This window comes from Dipodomys merriami, unplaced genomic scaffold, assembly GCF_024711535.1.
Source record: "Dipodomys merriami isolate MVZ:Mamm:240054 unplaced genomic scaffold, mDipMer1.0.p SCAF_379, whole genome shotgun sequence".
Taxonomy (NCBI): Eukaryota; Metazoa; Chordata; class Mammalia; order Rodentia; family Heteromyidae; genus Dipodomys; species Dipodomys merriami.
In genome coordinates this window covers 595,065-619,267 of record NW_027205370.1, presented here as the reverse complement: position 1 = coordinate 619,267, position 24,203 = coordinate 595,065, and the positions used below count along the sequence as shown (strand labels likewise).

At 45.2% G+C, this 24,203-nt stretch overlaps 1 protein-coding gene across 1 annotated transcript in view; it reads left to right on the top strand.

The window, feature by feature from the left end:
- LOC138804894 (sorbitol dehydrogenase) overlaps positions 1-24,203 on the top strand; it is a 31,998-nt gene that overhangs the window by 407 nt on the left and 7,388 nt on the right. The window contains exons 2-6 of the mRNA XM_069989409.1: positions 11,901-11,934; positions 17,427-17,591; positions 19,444-19,603; positions 23,197-23,315; positions 23,610-23,675. Of these exons, the coding sequence (XP_069845510.1) occupies positions 11,901-11,934; positions 17,427-17,591; positions 19,444-19,603; positions 23,197-23,315; positions 23,610-23,675 (544 nt within the window). The remainder of the gene's footprint in view (positions 1-11,900; positions 11,935-17,426; positions 17,592-19,443; positions 19,604-23,196; positions 23,316-23,609; positions 23,676-24,203) is intronic.

The following is a 24,203-nucleotide window of genomic DNA, read 5'->3' as shown; positions in this document are numbered from 1 at the left end:
CGTGGCCTGCCCCCAGAACTGCTGGAAATATCTGGAAGCCTCCCTCTTTCGGTGCCTGCTCCAAGTCACGGTCCAGACCCTTGCTAATTGCGTTTTTTGGTTTTTTAAACGGGACAGGTAAGAGGGAATGTGGCCCGACCTACCCTGAACTTCTCTGGCTGGGCAGGCAACGCAGAACAGAGAGAGGGATACAAGATTTAATCTCCTTTGGCCTGATTAAAAAACAAAAACAGATAAACCTTCCAAGACTGAGTACTGCAATTGTGAGAGGGCTCAGGAAGTGCCGGCTTTGGATGAGGATGTAGCTTATCTTTTATCTACTTTAAGACCACGTGTGGTTTCTGCTTTCTAGTCATTTTCCTTTCAGATCTGGTACCCTATAGGAAGGTTCTGTATAGGTCTGGCTGAGACCTTGATGCTGGGCTATGGGAACCAAAGTTCTGAGAATTGCTGAATCGCCTGTGGTCATGTGAGAATTCCCCTGGCAAAGTCCAGCTCTGATGAGGCTGGGATGGCACTACCAGCCATCATTGCTGCTCCCAGCCCCTCCTTCAAAGAATAGGCATGGGAATCTAAATTGGAGAGCCTCTGTACTGTCCACAACACCAGTTCTTGGCTGTTTTAAGAATCTGTAGTTGGTTGTCTCTCCACAGAAGGTAAACAGACTGAGCAATTTCAGATTGTTGGATTCCCTTTACTTCCATCTACAGACTTCTCTCTGTGGATGCTAGAATGTTTGACCACTGAGGAAGGGAGACTTTATCTGGTAAAGAATATACTACTTCAAGGTGATAGTTCCTTGTCAGAACCTAGACAAGAACATAGAAGTTCTATCCTAGCGTAGTTCTATTCACCTTGGAGCCTCCACCCAAGGGCCTGACTTAAGCACTATTATCAGTGTTTTTCAGTAAACATCAGTGGTATTCTGAGGAAAAAGTGCTGTACTCTATACCACCTTTATTAGATGAAAGGCTGCCAGCTTATCTTTCCCAAACACTGGGAAAAGGACAGAGCACCTGCCCCTCAAGTACCAATTAGTTCTCTGTGGGATAACCTGTTGACTAAGCTTGCCTGCGCAAGCTGGAAGGAAAGAAGTGGGGAACAGTGCCCTTAGAGACTGGAAGAGCTTTCTTTAGTGGTTTTGGTTGGGTTGATGGTATTAACAGTGAACCAGAGATAGCAACTGGGAAGAAGAATACTAGGGGAGTTATGAGGGGGTGGGTCCTGTTTTCCCTGGGGAGGATCAAGGTAAAACAAAAAAATGTCTTGGTCAAAATGTTGGCATTTGAGCAGGGTGCTAGTGGCTCACACCAGTAATCCAGCTACTCCGGAGGCTGAGATCTGAGGATCAGGTTCAAAGCCAGTCTAGGCAGGAAAGTCTGTGAGACTCTAATCTCCAATAAACCACCAGAAAACCGCAAGTGCTGCTGTGGCTCAGTGGTAGAGTGCTTGCCTTGCATGCATGAGGCCCTGAGTTCAATTCCTTAGTACCACATAAACAGAAAAGGCTGGAAGTGGCACTGTGGCTCAAGTGGTAGAGCCCTAGCCTTGTGCAGAAGAGCTGAGGGACAGCGCCCAGGTCCATAGTTCAAGCCCCTCAACCAGCATCTGGGAAAAGCCTTCGGCTAGGGTGGATGGTGGATATGAATTAGAAAAGATAAAAGGGAAAATAATTGTGATGTTTTTACCTTGGTCAAAATTATGGTGTTGGCTGTGTGCTGGTAGCTCACACCTGTAATCCTAGCTATTCTCGGCTGAGATATGATCACAGTTGTAAGCCAGCCCCCAAGGAAAAAGTCCTGAGACTTTTATCTCAAATTAGTCACAGTAAAAAGCCTGGAATGGTGTTATAGCTCAAGTGGTAGAGCACTAGCCTTGAATAAAAGAAGCTTAGGGACAGCTCCCCGGCCCGAGTTCAAGGCTCAGGACCAGCAAAAAAAAAAAAAAAAAAAAAAAAGAAGAAAACAAAAAAAAATTAATAAAAGGTGGCATTTGAAAAAGCCTTCTTTTGGGCTGGGAAGGTGGCTCAGTGGTAGAGTGCTTGTCTTACATGCATGAGGCCTTGGGTTGGATTCCTCAGCACCATATAAGCAGAAAAAAAGCCGGAAGTGGTACAGTGGCTCAAGTGGTAGAGCGCTAGCCTTGAGCTGAAGAGCTGAGGGACAGCGCCCAGGCCCAGAGTTCAGGCCCCACGACTGACAAAAAAAAAAAAAAAAAAAAAGGCAGCCTTCTTTTGGCTATAGTGGATATGAATTAGAAGAGAACAGGGAAAATTGGAATGTTTTTACCTTTTTGCAGTAAGTCTTCCTAGCTGGGTGGGGACTTGAGGCTGTGGGCTCTTTTGCGTGGAGCAGGGCAAGGCCCAAAGGTAAAAATCATCCTTGCCTTGGGAACTCTGGGTGGGGGAGTTGTCTGGGGCGGAAAGGCCCATTGCCCAAATCTATCACCTGGTCCAGAAAATACAGTAAATAGCACCCAAGAATTCAGCAATGTGTTTAGAAAGGCAGAAGCATTATCTTCTTCACTTATAAATACACTGTTTCTGAATATAAAGGATAAATATCTAGTTTAAGGGAGCCTACATTCTTTATCTCAAAGATAAACATCAGGGTTTTTGTTTAGATGGTTTTTTGGTTGTGGGGTTTGAACCCTGGGCTCTGTTCTTTGAGCTCTTCAGCTCTCTACTACTTGAGCCACAGCACCACTTCTGGCCTTTTCTTTTTTTTTTTTTTTTTTTTTTTTGTCAGTCGTGGGGCTTGACTCTGGGCCTGGGCACTGTCCCTCAGCTCTTCAGCTCAAGGCAAGCGCTCTACCACTTGAGCTACAGCGCCACTTCCAGTTTTCTGGTGATTTATTGGAGATAGGAGTCTCACTGTCTCTCCTGCCCGGGCTGGCTTTGAACCGCGATCCTCAGATCTCAGCCTCCTGAGTAGCTAGGATTACAGGCGTGAGCCACCAGCGCCCGGCTCACTTCTGGCCTTTTCTGTTTATATAGTACTGAGGAATTGACCCAGGGCTTCATGCATGTTAGGCAAGCACTCTACCACTAAGCCACATTCCCAGCCCTAAACATCAGTGTTTTTTGTTTTTTGTTGGTCATGGGGCTTGAACTCTGAGCCTGGGCGCTGTCCCTCAGCTCTTCAGCTTAAGGCTAGGGCTCTATCACTTGAGCCACAATGCCACTTCCGGTTTTCTGGTGGTTTACTCGAAATAAGAGTCTCACGGACTTTCCTGCCCAGGCTGGCTTTGAACCTGGATGTTCAGATCTCAGTCTCCTGAGCAGCTAAGATTACAGGCGTGTGCCACTGACACCCCGCTAAACATCAGTTTTAAAGCAGAATGCATTCTTTCCTAAAAGAGATGCCTAATTATAATGGTCACATACTTAAAGAACAGGTCATTCTTAGAGACCCTGAGCCTAAATAATAAAAGTGCAACACTAAGAATAATTAAGAGCAAAGAGACACGCTCATCTTAAAGTCAAACCCTGCCTTTGTTTCATATGTGTGTGTATGTGTGTGTGTGTGTGTGTGTGCGTGCGTGCGTGCATGCATGCATGCATGGGCAAGCACTCTACCATTAAGCCACATTCCCAGGCCTGGTTTTCTTAAATTTAGAAGAAAAATTCACACCTGTAATCCTAGGTGCTCTGGAGGCTGAGATGAGGATTGCTGTTCAAAGCCTGGTAGGACAGGAAAGTCCAAGAGATTCCTATCTCCAACTACTCACCAAAAAAATGGAAGTGGAGCTGTGACTCAAGTGATAAAGGGCTAGCCTTCAACCAGAAAAAGCTCAAGCTCAAGGACAGTGCCTAGGACCTGAGTCAAGTCCCAAGGCCAGCACCAAAAAATAAAAATAAAAAAATCTCAGATTCAAGGATTTTTGCTTTCTATTTTATTTAATTTTTATCAGACATGGGGCTTGAACTCAGGGCCTGAGTGCTATCCCTGAGCCTCTCTGTGTTGTGCTCAAGGTTAGTGCTCTACCACTTGAGCCACAGCACCACTTCTGGCTTTTTCTGAGTAGTTTATTGGAGATAAGGTTCTCACAGACTTTTCTGCCCAGGCTGGCTTCAAACTGCAATCCTCAGATTTCAGCCTCCCAAGTAGCTAGGATTATAGGTGTTAGCTATGAGCACACAGCTTTCTCTCTGGTTTAGATGGAGAAGATTTGGGACTTTAAATGGAGGAAGAGGAAGGAGCAGTCAAGCCAATGCAAACAGCCCATCAGTAATCAGTGTCAGCTCCCTGAAGTCTTTAAGCAGTAGTAATGTCAATGTCAACCTGGAGCCTTGGAATAGCATTTAATCTCAGCCTCTACTGCTGAAATTTTGTGGATCAACAATTTGGCTTCAATTTCCTCATCTTGAAAAGGGGAATGGTGGGGCTGGGAAGGTGGCTCGGTGGTAGAATCTTGCCTTGCATGCTTGAGGCCCTGGGCTTGATTCCTCAGCACCACATAAGCAGAAGAAAAAAAAAAAAGCCAGAAAAAAAAGCCAGAAGTGGCGCTGTGGCTCAAGTGGTAGAGCACTAGCCTTGAGCTGAAGAGCTGAGGGACAGTGCCCAGGCCCAGAGTTCAGGCTCCACGACGGACCTCCCCCCCCCAAAAAAAAAGGGGGAATGGTGCTAGTAATGTGGCTTAGTGATAGAGTTAGACAGGAGATCAAAGTCCATGAGAACTGCACATTTAAAAACTATCAGCAGGGGCTGGGAATGTGGCTTAGTGATGGAGTGCTTGCAGGAAGCCCTGGGTTTGATTCCTCAGTACTACATAAACAGAAAAAGCCAGAAGTAGCACTGTGGCTCAAGTGGTAGAGTGCTAGTCTTGAGCAAAAGAAGCTAAGAGACAGTGCCCAGGCCCTGAGTTCAAGCCCCAGGACTGGCCAAAAAAATAAAGTTGCATAGTAGAGAAGGTAAAATATACACATATGTATCTCGTATTGACATCCAAATCAGAAGTCTTTCCCTATGCATTTAAAGCTGAGTTTCCTCCAACCCAGATTGGCATGGAGAATGTTAATTTCTGAGGAGAATACCTATAAAAATTGTGCCCAGCTCAGCAATGAAAAAAAAACCACACCAACATGTAAATGTACAATTATGTAGACATGAGCACAATGAGCAATTATTCAATATTGATAATAGGCATAAGAACCATCTAGGAAGTTAACCTGTGTCTTTGTTCTTTTTTTTTTTTTGGGTCCGGTCATGGGGCCTGAACTCTGGGCCTGGGCGCTGTCCCTCAGCTCTTCAGCTCAAGGCTAGCGCTCTACCACTTGAGCCACAGCGCCACTTCCAGCTTTTTTTTTTCTGCTATGTGGTACTGAGGAATCGAACCCAGGGCCTCAGGCATGCAAGGCAAGCACTCTACCATTGAGCCACCTTCCCAGCCCTATGTTCTTACATTTGAGTTAGGAGAGAATTTTTATTTTTTTGTTGGTCATGGGGCCTGAACTCTGGGCTTGGGTGCTGTCCCTCAGCATTTCAGCTCAAGGCTAGCGCTCTACCACTTGAGCCACAGCGCCACTTCCAGCCTTTTCTGTTTATGTGGTGCTAAGGAATTAAACACAGGGCCTCATGCATGCAAAGCAAGCACTCTACCACTGAGCCACCTTCCCAGCACCAGGAGATAATTTTTATACTTTTATTAATGTTGAGAAGTAAATAGTCCCATGACTATACTGCCTAAGTTTAGTTGGGGGTGGAGGGGGCGGGAGTAGAAGACAGGGAGGTGGAAAGGAGAGGAGGAGTCCCTTTCCTAATCTGGTAGCCACCAGGAAAGATCTTACTGGAGATGTTATCTGAACACCAGTCCCTAGAACAAAGGTCAACCCAATCTGGATGTCTCTTCTTTTTTGTTTGTTTGTTTCAGTCCTGGGGCTTGAACTCAGGCCTGGGCACTGTCCCTGAGCTTCTTTTGCTCAAAGCTAGAACTCTATCACTCAGGCCACAGTGTGACTTCCAGATTTTTCTATTTATGTGGTACTGAGGAATTGAACCCAGGGCTTCGAGTATACTAGGCAACCACTAAGCCGCATTTCCAGCCCTGGATATCTCTTAAAATCCAAAGTGCCGAACACATCCAAACTTAAGTCTCTTCAAGTTCCCATAGGAGATAGGTCTTGTGTGATGTCTTGCAGGAAAGGGAAAATTGGCCTCTGCAGGGTGCTTGACATGGTTGGAGTTACAGTGAGAGGGAGGCACCATTAGCCATAGGAGGGGGCACAGGCTTTCCAGGGTCACTGGAGACTGTAAACAATTTGCAGTTCAGAAAGATTGTTATCTGCAGATCAAAGGTAGGACTAGCTAGAGCCTGGGCAAGGAACCAGCTTAGCGGATGATGGGAGTGCATCCAACCACCTACTCTGAACCCCTGCTGTGCCAGACCCACAGCTAGAACAAATCCTCTGAAGTAAGGGCCAGTTGGGGAACTTTGGCTTTTCTTCCTACCCCCAAAACACCTTTCAAGTACCCAAGGAAAGGGGCAACAATGGGGCCTCCTGTTCTCTGTAAGTATGCAGGACAGCCCCTAAGGGTCACAGGGGACCTGACAGGTAGAAACAAGTGGCAGGCATGTCTGCTGAAAATCTGAGGGCTACTGCCTTCTTTATTCCCTGTCCTGCCTGCTGTCCTTCCATCCAAGGGGTGGTTTTATCTTCTTTTCATAACTGAGAGAAGCAAGCCTTGAGGCTCCAGTCCTATTCTTCCAACTCCCCAGCCTTTTAAAGAACAGTTGGCTAAAAACAATGGGAATATAACTTTTTCCAAAAACAATTTTAACTTTGCCCTTTACAGTTGTCTAGAACTGGTTCAACCACTGTATGAGGTGATTGTGGAAAACAACTTCACTTCCTTCCTTCCTTCTTTCCCCTCTCCTCCCCCTTTCCTTTCCTCCTCCCTTCCCCTTCCCTCCCTTCCTTCCTCTCCTTTCCTTTCTTTTTTGCCAGTCCTGAGGCTTGACCTCAGGGCCTAGGCACTCTCCCTGAGCTTCTTTTACTCACGGCTAAAAGTCTACCACTGGAGCCACAAGGTCACTTCTGGCTTTCTCTGTGTATGCGGTACTGAGGAATCGAACTCAGGACGTCATGCATGCTAGGCAAGCACTCTACCACCAAGCCACATTCCTAGTCCATAAAAGCAAGCTTATTTCCCTTTTATGACGCTTGTTATACAGAGGAGGAAATTGAGGACACAGAGGTTAACTGCCCAGGGTACACAGTGGGTGGCAGAGAGCCCAGTTAGCACATGGACAGACCATTCCAGAGTCTGAACTCCACGTGGTCACGCATAGGTCAGCTGGAGGAGGGGAAAAGTATCTTCCTGTTTTTTGTGTTGTGGACCCAGCAAAAAGCCACATGGGACAGGTGGAGGGTGTAAACTCAGGTGAATAGGTAAAAGTAGAGGAAAGAGAACCAATGATGACATATTTAGGAAATATATATTCTGGCTGACTTTAGAACAAATAGGGCAAGACAGGGTATAGGATGAGAGAGATACCTGAGTTAGTCCTGGATGCCCAAAGAGGTCCTCCTGGGGCATTACTGTGGGGGTGGATGGCTGTGCGAATGGCTATAAGGAGGGGGAGACTACAGATGAGATTCAGATAGGTACTTCTAACTTGAAACACTCTAGACATAACTGACATACCTACACTGTATGCATGCATGCATGCATGTATCCATGTATGCATGCATGCATGCAGTTCCTCTAGCCTTTGCTATTCTCTTACAGAAAGATTAAGAAGCCTTAGCTGGGTGCTGGTGGTTCACACCTGCAATCCTAGCTACTCAGGAGGCTGAGATCTGAGAATCGCAGTTCAAAACCAGCCCTGGCAAAAAAAAAAAAAAAAAGGCCCTGTGAGATTTGAGATTTACCTCCAATGAACTACCAGAAAACCAGAAGTGGCACTGTGGCTCAAAGTGGCAGAACCCTAGCCTTGAGAAAAAGAGCTCAGAGACAGCACCCAGGCCCTGAATTCAAGCCCCATGACAGACCAAAAAAAAAAAAAAAAAAAAAAAAATTCCTTGAATGTGTCAGACTCCAGAACCTTTGGGAATGAAGAATAGGGATGCAAACAGAAGTCTAAGATCTCAGAGGAGCCCAGAAGCCTGTGTATGTGATTGTGTGAATGTGGGTGTGTATTGTTGCTGGAGGTCAAACTCAGGTTTTTGGACATGATAAGCATTCTACACCCAGCTACATCTCCAGCCCTAAATAACTATGAGAAATGAGAAAGGATTTAAAAAAAAAAAAAAAAAGCATGTTACCACTGAAATCTGAGATAGAAAAGGAGATTAAGTAAACAGGATTGTAGCCAACATACTAAGGAAGCAAAATCAGAGCAAGGGGTTTTAGTGACTAGGCTTTAAAAAACAATGTGGGCTTCACAAGGTGCTTAGAATAGTGTTTACAATTTTAAGATTGACAATCTTTTTTCTTTTTATTTGGCGGTTGAATGGCTTCAACTCAAGGCTGGGGTGCTATCCCTGAGCTCTTTTTTTTTTTTTTTTGCTGGTTGTGGGGCCTGAACTCTGGGCCTGGGCACTGTCCTTCAGCTCTTCAGCTCACGGCTAGTGCTCTACCACTTGAGCCACAGTGCCACTTCTGGCTTTTTCTGCTTATGTGGTGCTGAAGAATTGAACCCAGGGCCTCATGCATACAAACAAGGCAAGCACTCTACCACTGAGCCACCTTCCCACCCCCTCCCTGAGCTCTTTTGCTTAAAGCTAGTGCTCTACCACTTTAAGCCACAGTTCTACTTCTAGTTTTCTGGTGGCTAATTAGAGATGAGTCTCTCATATTTTCCTGCCCAGACTGACTTTGAGCTGTGAGTCTTAGATCTCAAACTCCTGAGTAGCTAGGATTACAGGTGTAAGCCACCAGTGCCCAGCAATCTTTTTTCTTTCTTTTTGTTTTAACACAACACTCAGTCGTGAGGGTTGATGGCAGTACGGTCTCATGCCTCATATGGCATCTCTCCTGCAACAAAGGGAGGCAGGAACTGAACCTGAGTTTTAAGGGTGATTAGAATGTGCAAGAAAGAGAAGGGAAAAGTAAAGTTGCTATGCAGGGAGAATATCTGAAGTTCTTCAGGATGTGTCTTTACTAAGGGAAAAAAAAAAGCTGCAGCACAGCACACTCTAGTGTTTCAGAGAAGCACTGCAGCTTTACCTATAGTCCAAGAACAGAGATTACAGTACAATAGTAACTTCTGGTGGACCTAGGGCTTATTTGCACTGGACTGTTTCTCTAAGCTTGAATCTTACCGCCCCAATGTTCCCAAATGGCAAGTCCACACTTGACTGATCTGGAGAATTGTGGGCTGGGGGAATAGGGGACACCCGTGGCTCATGCCTGTAATTAAGCCTAGCTACTCAGAAGGCTGAGATCTCAGGATCTTGGTTTGAAGCCAACCGTGTACTAGGATACAGTGGAAGCCTAAGTATGGAAGTCAGACACACATGGGTTGAGCCCTAGTTAATCCATGATATGATCTTAGCCAAATTATGTAACTTCTCAGCCTTGGGTCTCTTATCTACAAACTACAAACTGTGGACTGTTAGCCCAGCGCAGGCATTGTAAACACTATATTTTCCTTTGATTCTTGTGCCCTCAAAGAACTAATAATACGAGCTGGGAAGGTGGCTCAGTGGTAGAGTGCTTGCCTTGTATGTATGAGGCCCTGGGTTCGATTCCTCAGCACCACATAAGCAGAAAAAGCCGGAAGTAGCACTGTGGCTCAAGTGGTAGAGCGCTAGCCGTGAGCTGAAGAGCTGAGGGACAGCGCCCAGGCCCAGAGTTCAGGCCCCACAACTGACAAAAAAAAAAAAAAATCACTAATAATAGGAACACTTGGATTTGGTCACTCAATGTCCCTCCTATCACCAGGACCTTCTTATCTTGGTATTGGGGGGAAAGAGTTTGGTAGGCAAATTCTGCTCTATTTGTGATGAACACCAGAATAGACCAGACTGCTTTTTGCACCTTTGAGAGTGGCCAAAATGCAGGTTCTGTGCATTGACAAGGACCCCTAAAACTATCCAGGAGATTTGTAACAGATATTCTCTGATAGAACAAGAAAGTAGAAGCACAGATACTTTCCCAGCTGCCTAGAGATTACACACAGCCCTCCTGCACCTGCCAGAAACTCCTTGAATCCTTTCTCTGTAAGAGTAGGCTAGAACAAACAAATTGGCATGTAAGAACATGTTTTTTCAGGATGGAAGGATCTGGTAAGGAAAGCAGATGTGGAGACCTAGAGGCAGACCAAACATCCCTTCTGCCTGATTATCATCTAAACAGCCTTTTTCTTGGTCCTGGGCAAGTTGCACTAGTGGGTTAGATGAAGTTGATAGCTGTTTCTGGACCTGAAGTGTTCTCTAGGGTTGAACTTTGGCTTGTAGAGCAGTTAATAGTTCACAGGCAGGCCCAGCTTCAGAACTTTACGCCACCGTCAGACATGTGACAGTGTGGCTTTGTGTATGCTTTGTATTGTTGTGCATGCCTTGGTTTGGGTCAGTTGTTCAGTTCATCAGTGGTGAAAAGCTGGACAGGTTTTCCAGCACACCTTTCCATGTGGCTGTTCAACATACTTTGTCTGAGAATTGTGTTTGTTCTATGAGGAAATAATTAAATGAAACCCAGTTTTAAAAATGGAGGGGAAAACTGGGGGAATCTAAAAACTGGGGGATGACATTGTCCAAAAAGAAGAGGGAGGAGAAAGAGGAGGAGAAGGAGGAAGAGGAAGAGGAGGAGGAGGAGAAGGAGAAGGAGGAAGAGGAGGAGGAGGAGGAGGAGGAGGAGGAGGAGGAGGAGGAGGAGGAGGAGGAGGAAGAGGAGGAGGAGAAGGAGGAAGAGGAGGAGGAGAAGGAGGAGGGGGGAGGAGGAGAAGAAGGAGAAGGAGGAGGAGGAGGAGGAGGAAGAGGAAGAGGAGGAGGAGGAGGAGGAGAAGCAGCAGCAGCAGCAGCTTAGTGGTAGAGTGCTTGCCTAGCATGCATGAAGCCTTGGGTTCAATTCCTTAGTACATAGCCAGAAAAAGACAAAAGTGGTACTGTAGCTAAAGTGGTAGAGTGCTAGCCTTGAACACAGAGAGGCTCAGAGACAGGACCCAGGCCCTGAATTCAAGCTCCAGGACTAGCAAAGAAGAAGAAAGAAAAGAAAGAAAGAAAGAAAGAAAGAGAGAGGGAGGGAAGGAGGGAGGGAGGGAGGGAGGGAGGGAAAGAAAAGGAAGGAAGGAAGAAAGGGGAGAGAGAGAGGGAGAGGGAAAGAGGGGGAAGAAAGGAAGGGAAAAGAAAAGGCCAGGCTGGGCTGGGAAGGTGGCTCAGTGGTGGTAGAGCGCTTGCCTTGCATGCCTGAGGCCCTGGGTTCGATTCCTCAGCACCACATAAGAAAAAAGAAAAAAGCTGGAAGTGGCACTGTGGCTCAAGTGGTAGAGTGCTAGCCTTGATTGAGCTGAAGAGCTGAGGGACAGCGCCCAGGCCCAGAGTTCAGGCCCCATGACCGGACCCCCTCCCCCCCCAAAAAAAAAAAAAAAAGAAAAGGCATCTGTAGCTCACGCCTGTAATCCTAGCTACTCAGAAGGCTAAGATCTGAGGATCATGGTTCAAAGCCAGCCCAGGCAGGAAAATCCATGAGACTCTTAGCTCCAATTAATCACAGAAAATGCCAAAAGTGGCTCTGTGGCTCAAGTGGTAGAGCACTAGCCTTGAGCAAAAGGAGCTCAGGGACAGAGCCCAAGCCCCAGGACCTGTAAAAAATAAATAAAATTTACTCATTATCTGACTTATGAAATAACAACCCCTCTGTACAACAATAAAATTATTTTAAAATGAGAAATACTCATTAGTCACAAAGCTAAGTTATTGTGCATGCTAACCAACTTTTTGTGTTTTATTTTTTTAGGAGAACTATCCAGTTCCTGAACCAGGCCCAAATGGTAGGTTCTTAGGAAACTGAACTGCTATTTTGTTTTATATTGTTTAGTTGAAGAGATTACTTTTGTGTAACTGTGTGACTGTGGCAAAAATACCAGTGGAAGAAAGTAATTATTTTGGCTCATGATTTTCAGATGTTTTAGTCCATAGTCCTTGTCTCCCTTGATTTTGGGCCTATGTGAGGCAGAAAGAATCATGGCAGCAGGAATGTGGAAGAGGAGAGTGCTTACCTCCTGGTGGACAGGAAGCAGAGGAACTGGGGACCAGATAGAGCCTTCAAAATCTGTTTCCAGAACTCCCCAAATTAGTGCCACCATCTGAGGACAAAGCTCCCCAACATATGAGCCTTTTTGGAGGACACATCATACCTAAACCATAACACACAGCATATTGCTCCCTGAACCCTCTTCACCAATCTCTTATTTCTTTTACCTCCATTTAAAAAGAAATAAGCAAAGTATGCTTCAGGCTAAGGACCAAGTCCATTCTCCACAAGACTCATCTGTGTGGGCTGTTCTGTGAGATAAGGACTGACAAGACCCAGGGCTGGTCCCTGGAGTCACAGCATTTGCTAGGGAAAAAGGATTATGACTTTTAGGTAAGCCTGAGACAGACTGAGCTCTATATACTGGTAACTGTGGTAGGGCTTACTCAACCTGTTGAAAGCCTGAACTTGATCCCTAACACCGCAAAACAAAAAGAATCAGAAAATTTCTTTCAGACTGTTGACTAGTCCCAGACGTTTTTTGTTGTTGTTTTGTGTTTTTTTGTGTGTGTTTTTGTGTGTGTGTGTGTGTGTGTTTTTGCCAATCCTGAAGCTTGAACTAAGGACACTGTTCCTGAGCTTCTTTAGCTCAAGGATAGCATTCTACCATAGTGCCACTTCCAGCGTTTTCTGTTTATGTGGTACTGAGGAATCAAGCCCAGGGCTTCATGCATGCTTGTCAAGCAGTCTACCGCTAAGCCACATTCCCAGCCCCCTAAGTTTTTGATGTAAAGTGTATCCCTATTCTTTCCTTTCCTCTCCTCCTTTTCTCCTCTTCTTCTCCTTTTTTTTTTTTTTTAATTTCTTTTGGGTATAGGCTATTTTTGAGTGCCCCATGCCTCTTTTTTTTTTTTTTTTGTCGGTTGTGGGGCTTGAACTCTGGGCCTGGGCGCTGTCCCTCAGCTCTTCAGCTCAAGGTGAGTGCTCTAGCACTTGAGCCACAGTGCCACTTCCGGTTTCCTAGTGGTTTATTGGAGATAAGAGTCTCCCAGACTTTCCTGCCTGGAGTTGGCTTTGAACTGTGATCCTCAGATATCAGCCTCCTGAGTAGCTAGGATTACAGGCATGAGCCACCAGTGCCCGGCTGCCCCATGCCTCTTAAGTGTTGATTACAGACATGTACCGACAAGCCCAGCAGAACTATCCTCACTTGACCTAACAAATGAGGATCATATTTGGGTTTGTAAATCATGTCCTAATCCTAATCCAAATATCAAAATAGAGTGAATCTCCAGAATTTAATCTTTCAATTAGCACAGGGAGCACCAGGACAGCGTAACCTAGGACAGCCAGTTTCCAACAAGTAGAACAGCTCAAGATTTTCTTTCTAGGAGCCTTGCCCCCTGCCCTAATCAACCAACACTGAAGGTGAGGAGCACACCAGGGCTGGGCCCCTGACACCTTGGCTCCACTACTTCCAGGCCTGTCATTGGGCGAGCCCATGGGGCCTAGCAGATGTGCATGAAGGTTTTCTGGAGTGGCAGGTGACAGGTCTGTATCTGGGGACAATACCACCACCCCGCTGGCTAGGGCAGATCCTTGCTGGTGGTTCCTAATCCTCCCCATCCCTGGAATCCCACTTCTAGTCTGTTGGAATCAGCCAGAGGCTGGAGACAACTGGCAAAGTATCTATGAACAGTTCAAACTCAGCCACTCAGGTCCCCCTCCTTGTCCTTGATGAGTTGGGATGATGTCCACCCTCACCCTGCCACACCTCAGTCCACAACCTGAGCATCTGTGAGAATATCATCAGATTGAAGGCTGCCTTGGCTTTGATAATCAAAGGTCAGCTGAGTTATTGACTTAAAGTGATAACAACACTGACAACAACTCTTTTTATCAATGTTTGGCAAGCAATGTGTACTTAGGATTTAAGACTTTTTCACAGAAACAACATGTTCAGGGAAGTAAGTGACTGATGGAGAAAACTCAGTGTCCCGAACAGTCAGGGGTGTTGATCCCAGAGGTGGCCAAACAAAGGCTATCTTGGATTCCAAAGGATCCTCCCCCCGAACACCTTTACTGAGACTGCAGTGTTGTGCTCTCCTTGTCTTGTCTTGTCATGCTTGAATTGAGAGGGAGAAAATTATATGTCAGTTATCATTCTCTAGAAAGTTTGATTTCATCTCTTGGCTATACACTGGTAACTGGAAAGAAAATTCTGAGGCAGATTTCCTAATTCCAAGATTTTCCCCTACCTTTGCTCTTACAATTTGCTCTGCCAGTTCTTACACTGGTCACCAAAGCCAAGAACAAAGGAAGTTTTCCAGAACCACACATAGCACATACATCTAATCATAGCAGACCTACTGCTTGGCTCTTTTTTCCCAGAGAACTAATTGTAACATGGTCATCTTGGTCTGATTAAGATTACAATCCTTCGGGGCTGGGAAGGTGGCTCAGTGGTAGAGTGCTTGCCTTGCATGCCTGAGGCCCTGGGTTCGATTCCTCAGCACCACATAAGCAAAAAGAAAAAAGCCAGAAGTGGTGCTGTGGCTCAAGTGGTAGAGTGCTAGCCTTGAGCTGAAGAGCTGAGGGACAGTGCCCAGGCCCAGTTCCCACGACCAGACCCCCCTCTCCCCCCCAAAAAAGAAAAAAAAGTTATACAAAAAAAAGGAAAGTCAGTTATTTTTAATTTTGAGACAAGGTCTTCAATCAATGGAATTTGACAGTGAAGGTGCAACACAGAAGTCTATCTATGCAAAGAAATTGTGATACAAGGATTTATATCCTGCTAAATTGACTCAGAGGATAAAGGTTATAGACAAAGAGTCTCATTTGTTCACTTTGCTTTTTCCAACTTGACTGGCACTCTTATCACTTGAGCCACATGTCCACTTCTGACCTAGTAAGACAGGTGCCCAACTCATGAAATGCTATTATAGAAGTGACATTCTATTGCCTTTAATGTATTCCATGGTAGCGCTCATCCAGGCTCTCTCCAATGAACAATGATGGAAACACAGGGAATGGACCATAGGTCCTGGTCACAGGTCCACCAGAGATTTTTCAAGAACTTCTTACTGGAAAACCACCTTTTCTTATTGTGATGGTGGCTGAATTCAGATTTGCTGGCATGCTAAGTTTGTGTTCTACACTGAGCTACATCCCACACTCCATCACCTTAAGTAGTAGGAAACTAAGGCAAGTAATTAAGAACTGTGGTTGCTGAGAAGGGTCAGGTGTAGAGTTGGCAGGTTACCCAGCTGAAGCAGAGGGATGGCTGCTAAGATGATGCCAACATTTGTAATGTAGTTCTGTCCAACTCAAGTACAGATCTTCAGTTGAGGTAGTAGTCTTCAAACACCAACTCTATTTGAGGGATCTGGACACATTTCCCCAAAAGGAAAAAATCCATGCCACCAAGAATGCTATGTGGCCAGAGGATAGCAGTCACTGGAGACCACTCTGGTGTACTTTAAATGACTCAGGATGTTAATATCAAAATATAATAACTAAGTATAGATATGCCAATTTGAATAGTAAATAACATAGTATCTACAACAAAGAAACATCAATATGATTAAATCCATGACTTCATATTATTACCTAACACAAGCTTAATTGGTCATAGTTGGTATATAATAGTATACTCATTCATTGATTCAAAACTTGAAGATTAAGTGAGAAGAAAAAAATCCACTATTGATCATATATCATGTATGTCTATAGTATCACTGGCATACCAAAAAACTAGTGGAGGAATTTTCTTTATAGAAAAAAAAAAAAGGCACGAAGAAATTGGCCTGATAGCTCAGCATATGTTGGCAACAAAAATGCCACATTTGGGGCTGGGGAGGTGGCTCAGTGGTAGAGTTCTTGCCTTGCATGCATGAGGCCCTGGGTTCAATTCCTCAGCACCACATAAGCAAAAAGAAAAAAGCCGGAAGTGGCGCTGCGGCTCAAGTGGTAGAGCACTAGCCTTGAACTGAAGAGCTGAGGCCCAGGCCCATGACCGTACCCAAAAAAAAAAAAAAAAAAAAAGCCACATTTGTTCTCATGAATCAGGTACAGTGTAGTAATTTTCTGGAAACAGTTATCTCTTGAAGAACTGTTTGTTTGCCTAAGTGGTTGGTATATTGCTTCCTGCTAATATTTCCTTTACACCATGACTGGCTAGAACTCTTCAGACAAAAAGAACAAATAAGATCTGTGTGTATGGGCTGGGAAGGTGGTTCAATGGTAGAGCGCTTGCCTGTATGCCTGAGGCCGTGGGTTCGATTCCTCAGCACCACATAAGCAAAAAGAAAAAAGCCGGGAGTGACGCTGTGGCTCAAATGGTAGAACGCTAGCCTTGAGCTGAAGAGCTGAGGGACAGCACCCAGGCCCACAGTTCAGGCCCCACAACTGGACCCCCCCCCCAAAAAAAAAGATCTGTGTGTATGTACATGTATGTGCATACACAGAGACAGGCAGGGGAAAGGGAGAGAAGGGAAGTTTATTTTAAACAATTGGCTCCTATGATTATGGGAGATTGTAAGGTTTGAGGTTTGCTTGCCAGAGCAGCAGAAAGAATCAATCCCATCTTTCCAGAAATCTCTCTCTTTCCTTTTAAGCCTTCACCTGATTGGATCTTGTTCACTTATTTTATATAGAATAATCTGGTCTCAAAATCTGATTTAACCAAGTGTGGTAGTGGATACTACCTCTGAGGGAAATGGAAATGAAAAGATTGCTGTTTGTGGCCAGCCTGGGCAAAAATTTAGTCTAGAGACTCTATCTCAAAAAGCCAGCTAGGAGTCTTGGCTCCTATTCACTGTAGTCTAAGGGTGGCCTCAGGCAAAAATTGCCAAACCTTACCTTTGAAATTAAGCTAAACAGGGGTGGCTAAAGTAGTAAAGTGCTTACCTAGCAAGCACAACACTCTGAGTTCATATCTGAATAACTCTCTCTCTCTCTCTCTCTCTCTCTCACACACACACACACACACACACACACACACAAATGTACTGACTTAACTGCTAATCATACCTTAAAAAATGGCTTCAAAACAACATCTACACTGGCACTTGCCTAAACTAACTGTTCAGCACAGCCTGATCAAATTGACACATAAAGTTACCTACCCACCACTGGTTAAGGAAGCAGTTCTGCCTTAATACTCTTAACTTGTTTTTACTCCATGGTCTGAATTTGACCTAGAGTTTTCCAAAGGGAAATCGCTGGGCCTGTTCAGTGACAGCAGTGGCTCCTTCCCTTCCTAGTTTCCCCCTTTCCTGTCTCCATCAGAGGTACTGTTGAAGATGCACTCAGTTGGAATTTGCGGCTCAGATGTCCACTACTGGCAACATGGTCGAATCGGGGATTTCATTGTGAAAAAGCCAATGGTGCTGGGGCATGAAGCTGCAGGAACAGTCATAAAAGTGGGATCATCGGTGAAGCACCTCAAACCAGGTCAGCAAGGTCCTTCAGTTAAGGCATAGGTAATCATTTCACCTAAGTGTTTGTAGATGCTCTCCCTGGACCAGGCCCTGTTGTTAAACACTGGTGTACAACAATGAATACAATGGTGCTGGCCCCTACATGTATTCATCTGACCTTCCACAGGGGACACAGATGGGACAGACAAGTACTAAGTCACAGGTGGTGTTAAGGGCAGAGGAAAAGAATGCTAGGAGTGCTGGCAAGTCTTATCTAGACTTTAGTTCCTTTTATGAGGAACTTTATCGCCACTGCCTGGAGATAAAGCGGTAGAGAAATGTTGCTACCTCAACTGGAGAAAAGGCATTGCCTTAAATACAGTTTTCAATACGAACAGAAGCCACAAAATGCCTCAACAGGCTAGGAACTAAGGCCTTAAATGTAGTCCTCCATTCTTATTGGAGTCTGGGCAAATGGCTGTATTTCCCCCTAGATCGGCTTATTTTCCAGAGGGAAGAATCCTCAGCTTTGGGCAGTTATCCCTGACCCCATGAATTACAGCCCAGCTGCCTGGGCATAGCTAGCTGTGGGCTAGTTTTACTTTGTTAGCAAGAGAGGCCTGTTCAGGCCTGGACAGAGGATGTCAGCTAACTTGGAAGAAGAGGGAGGGTAGCGGGAGGGGTGCAATCTTGTGTTAGTCATAACTCAAGAGCCCCAAGCCACATTAGCTCAAAAGACATTAAGCACATATCTCACTTAAGATTTTTTTTGATGGATTCTTTTAATTGTAAAGATACTGTACAGAGGGGTTGGTTACACTTAAGATTTTAACTCTAGGATTCCAGCCATCACTAGTGATCATTGGAAAAGCATCTGTGCTGTCACAGGGTTGTTCCAGAGCCAAAAGTTCCTATCGTCCAGTAACCACTTATGATTGAGTTTTACTTGTGAGACCATGTCTCCAAATACTGGGTTATCTAAATGTAAGTTCTAATAAATGCTTAGTATCATGAATTCAATCCTGGGCACCAGTGGCTCACACCTGTAATCCTAGCTACTCAGGAGGCTGAGATCTGAGGATCAAGGTTCAAAGTCAGCCACAGCCAGACAGTCCTTGAGGCTTAATCTCCATTTAATCACCAAAAAGAAGGAAGAAGCTCAAGTAGTAGGGCACTAGCCTTGAGCAAAAAAGCTCAGGGACTGTACCAAGACCTTGAGTTCAAGCCCCAGGACTAGTATTTAAAAAAAAAAAAAAAACTACGTGTGGCACATGCCTTAATCCCAATTTAGGAGATGGAGGCAGGCAGGGTGCCAGCGGCTCATGCCTATAATCCTAGCTACTCAGGAGGCTAAGATTTGAGGACCATAGTTCAAAGCCAGTCTGGGCAGGAAAGCCCATGAGACTCTTATTTCAAATTAACCACTAGAAAACTAGAACTGCTAGAAGTGGTGCTGTGCTTCAAGCAATGCAGCGCTTGGTTAAAGGAAAAAAAAAAAAGGCCGGAGGGCTCAAGTGCTAGTGTGCTTGTTTAATAACATAAGACCTTGGGCACCATTCCCAGTACTGGGGAGAGGGAAAGGAAGGGAGGGATAGTGTTTTTGTTTTTCTGTTTTTCATTCTGGGGCTTGAACTCTGGGCCTGGGCACTGCCCCTGAGCTTCTTTTGCTCAAGTCTAGCCTTCAACCACTTGAGCCACAGCACCACTTCTGGCTTTTTCTGTTTATGTGGTACTAAGGAATTGAACCCAGGGCTTCATGCACACCAGGCAAGCACTCCACCACTAAGTTACACTCCCAGCCCCTAGATTTTTTTTTTTTTTTTTTTAAGAAAAAAGCTCTGCTTCCTTTGCCAAACACAGCAGTCCATTTTGGTTTTCCTTTCCAGGTGATCGTGTTGCCATTGAGCCTGGGTCTCCCCGAGAAAATGATTATTTCTGCAAGATCGGGCGGTATAATCTGACCCCATCCATTTTTTTTTGTGCCACTCCCCCTGACGATGGAAATCTGTCCCGATTCTACAAGCATAATGCTGACTTCTGCTACAAGTTAGTATTCCTCTTGGTTGTTTCATGATGCTTCTATGTCCCAGTGATTTCATCATTTTCAGTTCATGCACAGGAAGCACACCCCTAGTGGGCCCGCCTATCTTGGTGGCACAGAGGGAGGGTAGCCTTATGGGGCTAGATTGACTCAGTGGTAGATTTTAATCTAGAAGAATACAAAATTGGTGCCAAGATCTCTCATCCCCTCCAGCCATCCTAGAGAGAACGCATGGTTCCATTTTGGTTTCCACTATAGTCCCCAGAAAGTTGTAGTGTGCTGCCATGGTATGAGTCTTGGCGTGCTGAATCCACTCTTGCCTTTTCAGTGACTTTAAGGACATGATTGAACCTTCCTCTGCTGCAGTTTCACTTAATCACCAGGAGACTAAATTAGACAATTGCTACAGACCTGCCTTTGTATAATACAATAGGTGCTTTGCATGCCATATAATCACAAGGTGTACACTATTGTTGCAGTTTCATCCAAGGGCTAAAGGATCCAGACACAGAGCAGATCCAGGACAGGGGTCCACCTCTTATCTGAAATGGCCCTGGGCTGAGAAGCTGTGTCTGAGAGATGCCCCACAATGGAGCTCTGTGGTATTGGTGTGTGGCTCCCTGCTGACCTGACTCAAATTTTCCTTCCACCCCAACCTGGCCCCAGTGATGGCTCTTAGCTGGTATGGGAGCCAGTCACAGGGGCAGTCTGATAGTTTTTATGGGGTGCCCACTAGAAGTCTTGGAAATAATCAACAGACCAGAGACCTTGTGTGTGGTGAGTTTAAGTCAACACCTGAGCCTGCTCTGGAGGAAAGCAGTTTTGTGGGCCAATTCCTCCTTCCAGGAGGTGGTTGCTGAATCAACCCATCTTTTTTGGAACCTGTCCAAGTCAAGATACAAACAGTAAGCCAGGTGCTGTTGACTTTGACTGTTAATCCTAGCTACTCAGGAAAGTGAGATCTGAGGACCCTAGTTCTAAGCCAGCCCAAGCATGAGATGCTTACCTCCAGTTAACCGACCTTAAAAAAAAAAGCTGGAAGTAGAGCTATGGCTCTACTAAAGGACAGTGCCCAGATCCTGAGTTGAAGTCACAAAGACACAGACATAAACTATTTTCATGGAAGGCAGAAGAACACAGTGGTAAAGTTCAAGGTCAATTATTCATCTCCATCACATACTGTGTATCCTTGAAGGAATGCCTTAAGTTTTGTGACTTCAGTATCCTTGCCTGTGAAGTGGACATAATATTGGCACCTCTGTCACAGAACAGCTGATGAGATTCAATGAGAAACGTGTACCAAGTACTCCATATGAAGGTGGCACAGAGACCTGGTGCTTGATAAATCGTGCCAACCTGAGTCAGCCATGGTCTTGTCATCCAGCAATGGAGGTACAGAATTAGATCTGAGAGGGAGGCCTGGCACTGGGAATTGAGATAGCTGTAGCTTATGTGTAGGGATTGGTGTAGGGGTATATACTGGTTGGCAGTGCTGTGGGAGAGCAGAGCACCCAAGGATCTCTGGGGGCTATGTAACCCTTGACCTTCCTCTCTGAGGATACTTCCTGCCCCTCCAACTAGTGTAGTCCTAGACCTTAGTTCTCTTCTGATACCTGTTTGTGAGGATGCATTCCTATATCACTACTACCTCTTTATTTTCCTACCCCCCTATCTTCTATCTTCCTGCTTCCTTCTCCTTGCTTCTTGGTCATTCTTTCCTCCTTTGTCTGTTTCCTGTGGCGTATTATAAAAAACAACTTGTTTTGTTCTCTGGTGTTCATAAAAACATGAATGGTCAGGGATAGACAGAAGCCTGGAACTCTCTCTCCATTCTCTCTGAACTCCCACTGGACAATGGTGGAGAGAGAGGACCCAGGAATCTAACCCCTGACCGGTGACAGAGGGACCAGCTATAGAACTCCTGTTCATGTATCTGAGGGGAATACTCAGCCTTCATCACCCTGCCATCTCCAATTCTACTTCTCTTTGATGTTCTTTTCCTTTGGGGGGGGGGTTTACTGGATTTTTTTTGAAACTTTTTTTTATTGTGAAAATACTGTACAGAGGGGTTAAAATCACATGGGCAAGATAATGAGTACATTTCTTATGTTACTGGATTTTTTTAAGGGAACGGGTACTTGCTGTTCTTTGGGGAGGGGTACTGGTGTTTATACTCACTCAGTTCCTTGTACCTGCTAGACAGGCAGTTTACCACTTGTGCCAGGCCTGTTGTAATTCTAAGAGGTCAAAGGAAGGACAGAGAAGGAACTGGCTTAGAACCATTGGAGATCTGTGGGAATCCAGACGTGAAGTGGCAGGCTATTGTGTCTAGAGCATGTGGTATGTGTGTGTGTGGGGGGGGACTTTAAAGAATGAGGGCAAGTTCATTATTTCATTTCCAGTTCTTTCCCCTTCCATGGAATTGATGCCTGTGGAGTCTACAGCGGGGGAGATGATGTAAGAAAAGTTGAGGGACAAGGAAAAAGTGAGGCTGCTAACCACAGGCTTGGAATTTATTTAGTTGAGGATTGGAAACCTCTGTTTCCAGGAGGACCACAAGACTTGGGGATGAGCATACGTATGTACTTGGCTAGTTACTGTGTATTTCTTTTGGGAATTTGAAGGTTTTTGTGTTCCATCACGTGTAGGTTTGTGGGGCACTCAGTAAATACTGGACAGCAAGGAACTAGCAGAAATGAGATACTACCCACAGAACCAAAAACCAGCTAATGTGGGGTCAAGCAGAAGACAGAGAACTAGGACACCTTGGTTCAAGGCCTGGAACTGGCCTTCCAACCTTGGGCCACTCTTAATGTCATTGAGCTTCAGTTTCCTGTTCTGTAAGATAAAGGTAAAAATAAAACCTGTCTTGCCTGCCCAATACTGTTATACTGAGGATTAAATTAGATAATGGGTGAGTAAGTTCTCTAACCTCTAAAGCCTACTGCAAATGTTTACTGTCATCATCAGCAGGATTGAGGATGGGGTTGAGATGCCAGTGAACTCAGAAGTGAAAACCAAGAACCCTGTGGTGAAAGTGACACAGCACTGAATGAGCTAAGGAACAGGCTCTGTTCCCAGTTTAACCAGTCCTGGACAGCCAGGCCGCTGCTGTCACCAGATGTGGCTCCTCTGAAACATAGAGTGGGGGACAAACAACAGATTGACACCTGCTGTTACCTCACCGTGCTTGACAGCAAAGAAAATGTGTTCACTGAGAACTCTGAAGTGAGTCTCCAAAGAGAATCATTGCATGAGAGGAGTGTGGCCTGTGTTCTGGAGGCAGACATATCTAGCTTCGAATTCAAAACCTGAATAGTTTTGAATCTTTGGGGCAAGTCCTTTATCCACAAAGCCTCAGTTTCCTCATCAGAAAAGTAGAAATAATGGTATCTATTATAGAAGTGTTCTGAGTTGGATGTGAGTGAATGTGTGTAAAGTGCTAAGCACATTGTCTTGCCATAAATAAATAATACTCAGTGTTATTACTCTTATGTAATAAGTATGTTATAATTATGTAATAATTACATTACAATAATATACTGTTGTTAGTGTAGTTAAGCCAGAGGATCTAACTGCATGTTGGGTAACTCCTTAGGCTCCCTGACAATGTCACCTTTGAGGAAGGGGCCCTGATTGAGCCCCTCTCTGTGGGGATCTATGCCTGCCGGCGAGGTGGAGTATCCCTGGGGAACAAGATCCTGGTGTGTGGAGCTGGTAAGAAATGGGGGACACTTGGTTATATGGTTGCAGTTTTACTGATTGGGAATGTGGAGACCCCTCTTCCATGTGACTCCCCCTCCAAATGCTAAGATCCCTTCCAGAATCTTACTCAGTGATCAGCACTTTGCCGGTCAGATGATAGTACCAGCACTGCCGACAGAAGGGATTCAGTTAGCTGCCTTCTCTGGGCCCTGGAGGCCTCAGATGAATGCCCGTGACACTGGACTATAGGAAGAGCTGATACTGAATAATCTACAAACATCTTTTTTTTTTTTTTTTTTAATGTAGGGCCAATTGGACTGGTTAATCTGATTGTGGCCAAGGCGATGGGAGCAGCTCAAGTCCTGGTAACTGGTATGAAAGTTGGGTTTGTGGGTTTTTGTTTGTTTGCTTGCTTGCTTGCTTGCTTTAATCTTGAGATGGAAAGATCTGCATAAAGTAGAATTCAGGGCAGGAGCGTGAGACCCATTGCTTTCATTATTAGTCTACTTTCTGTTCCTATAACAAGATACCCAAGGCTGGGTACCTTGAAAGGGGTTTATTTAGCTCACTGTTTCAGAGGCTGAGAGACTAGGCAGCCCCATTGGTTTATCCTTTAGTGAAGGCCCTATGCAGCTGACAGAAGCACATGCAGAAGGTATCATGTATCTGTTAACTGAACAACCCCTTTGTACAACTACTTTAATTTTTGCCCGGCGCCAGTGGCTCACGCCTGTAATCCTAGCCACTCAGGAGGCTAAGATCTGAGGATCATGGTTCAAAGGCAGCCCATGCAGGAAAAATCTGTGAGACTTTTATTTCCAATAAACCACCAGACAACCAGAAGTGGCGCTGTGGCTCAAGTGGTAGAGCGCTCACCTTGAGCTGAAGAGCTGAGAGGTA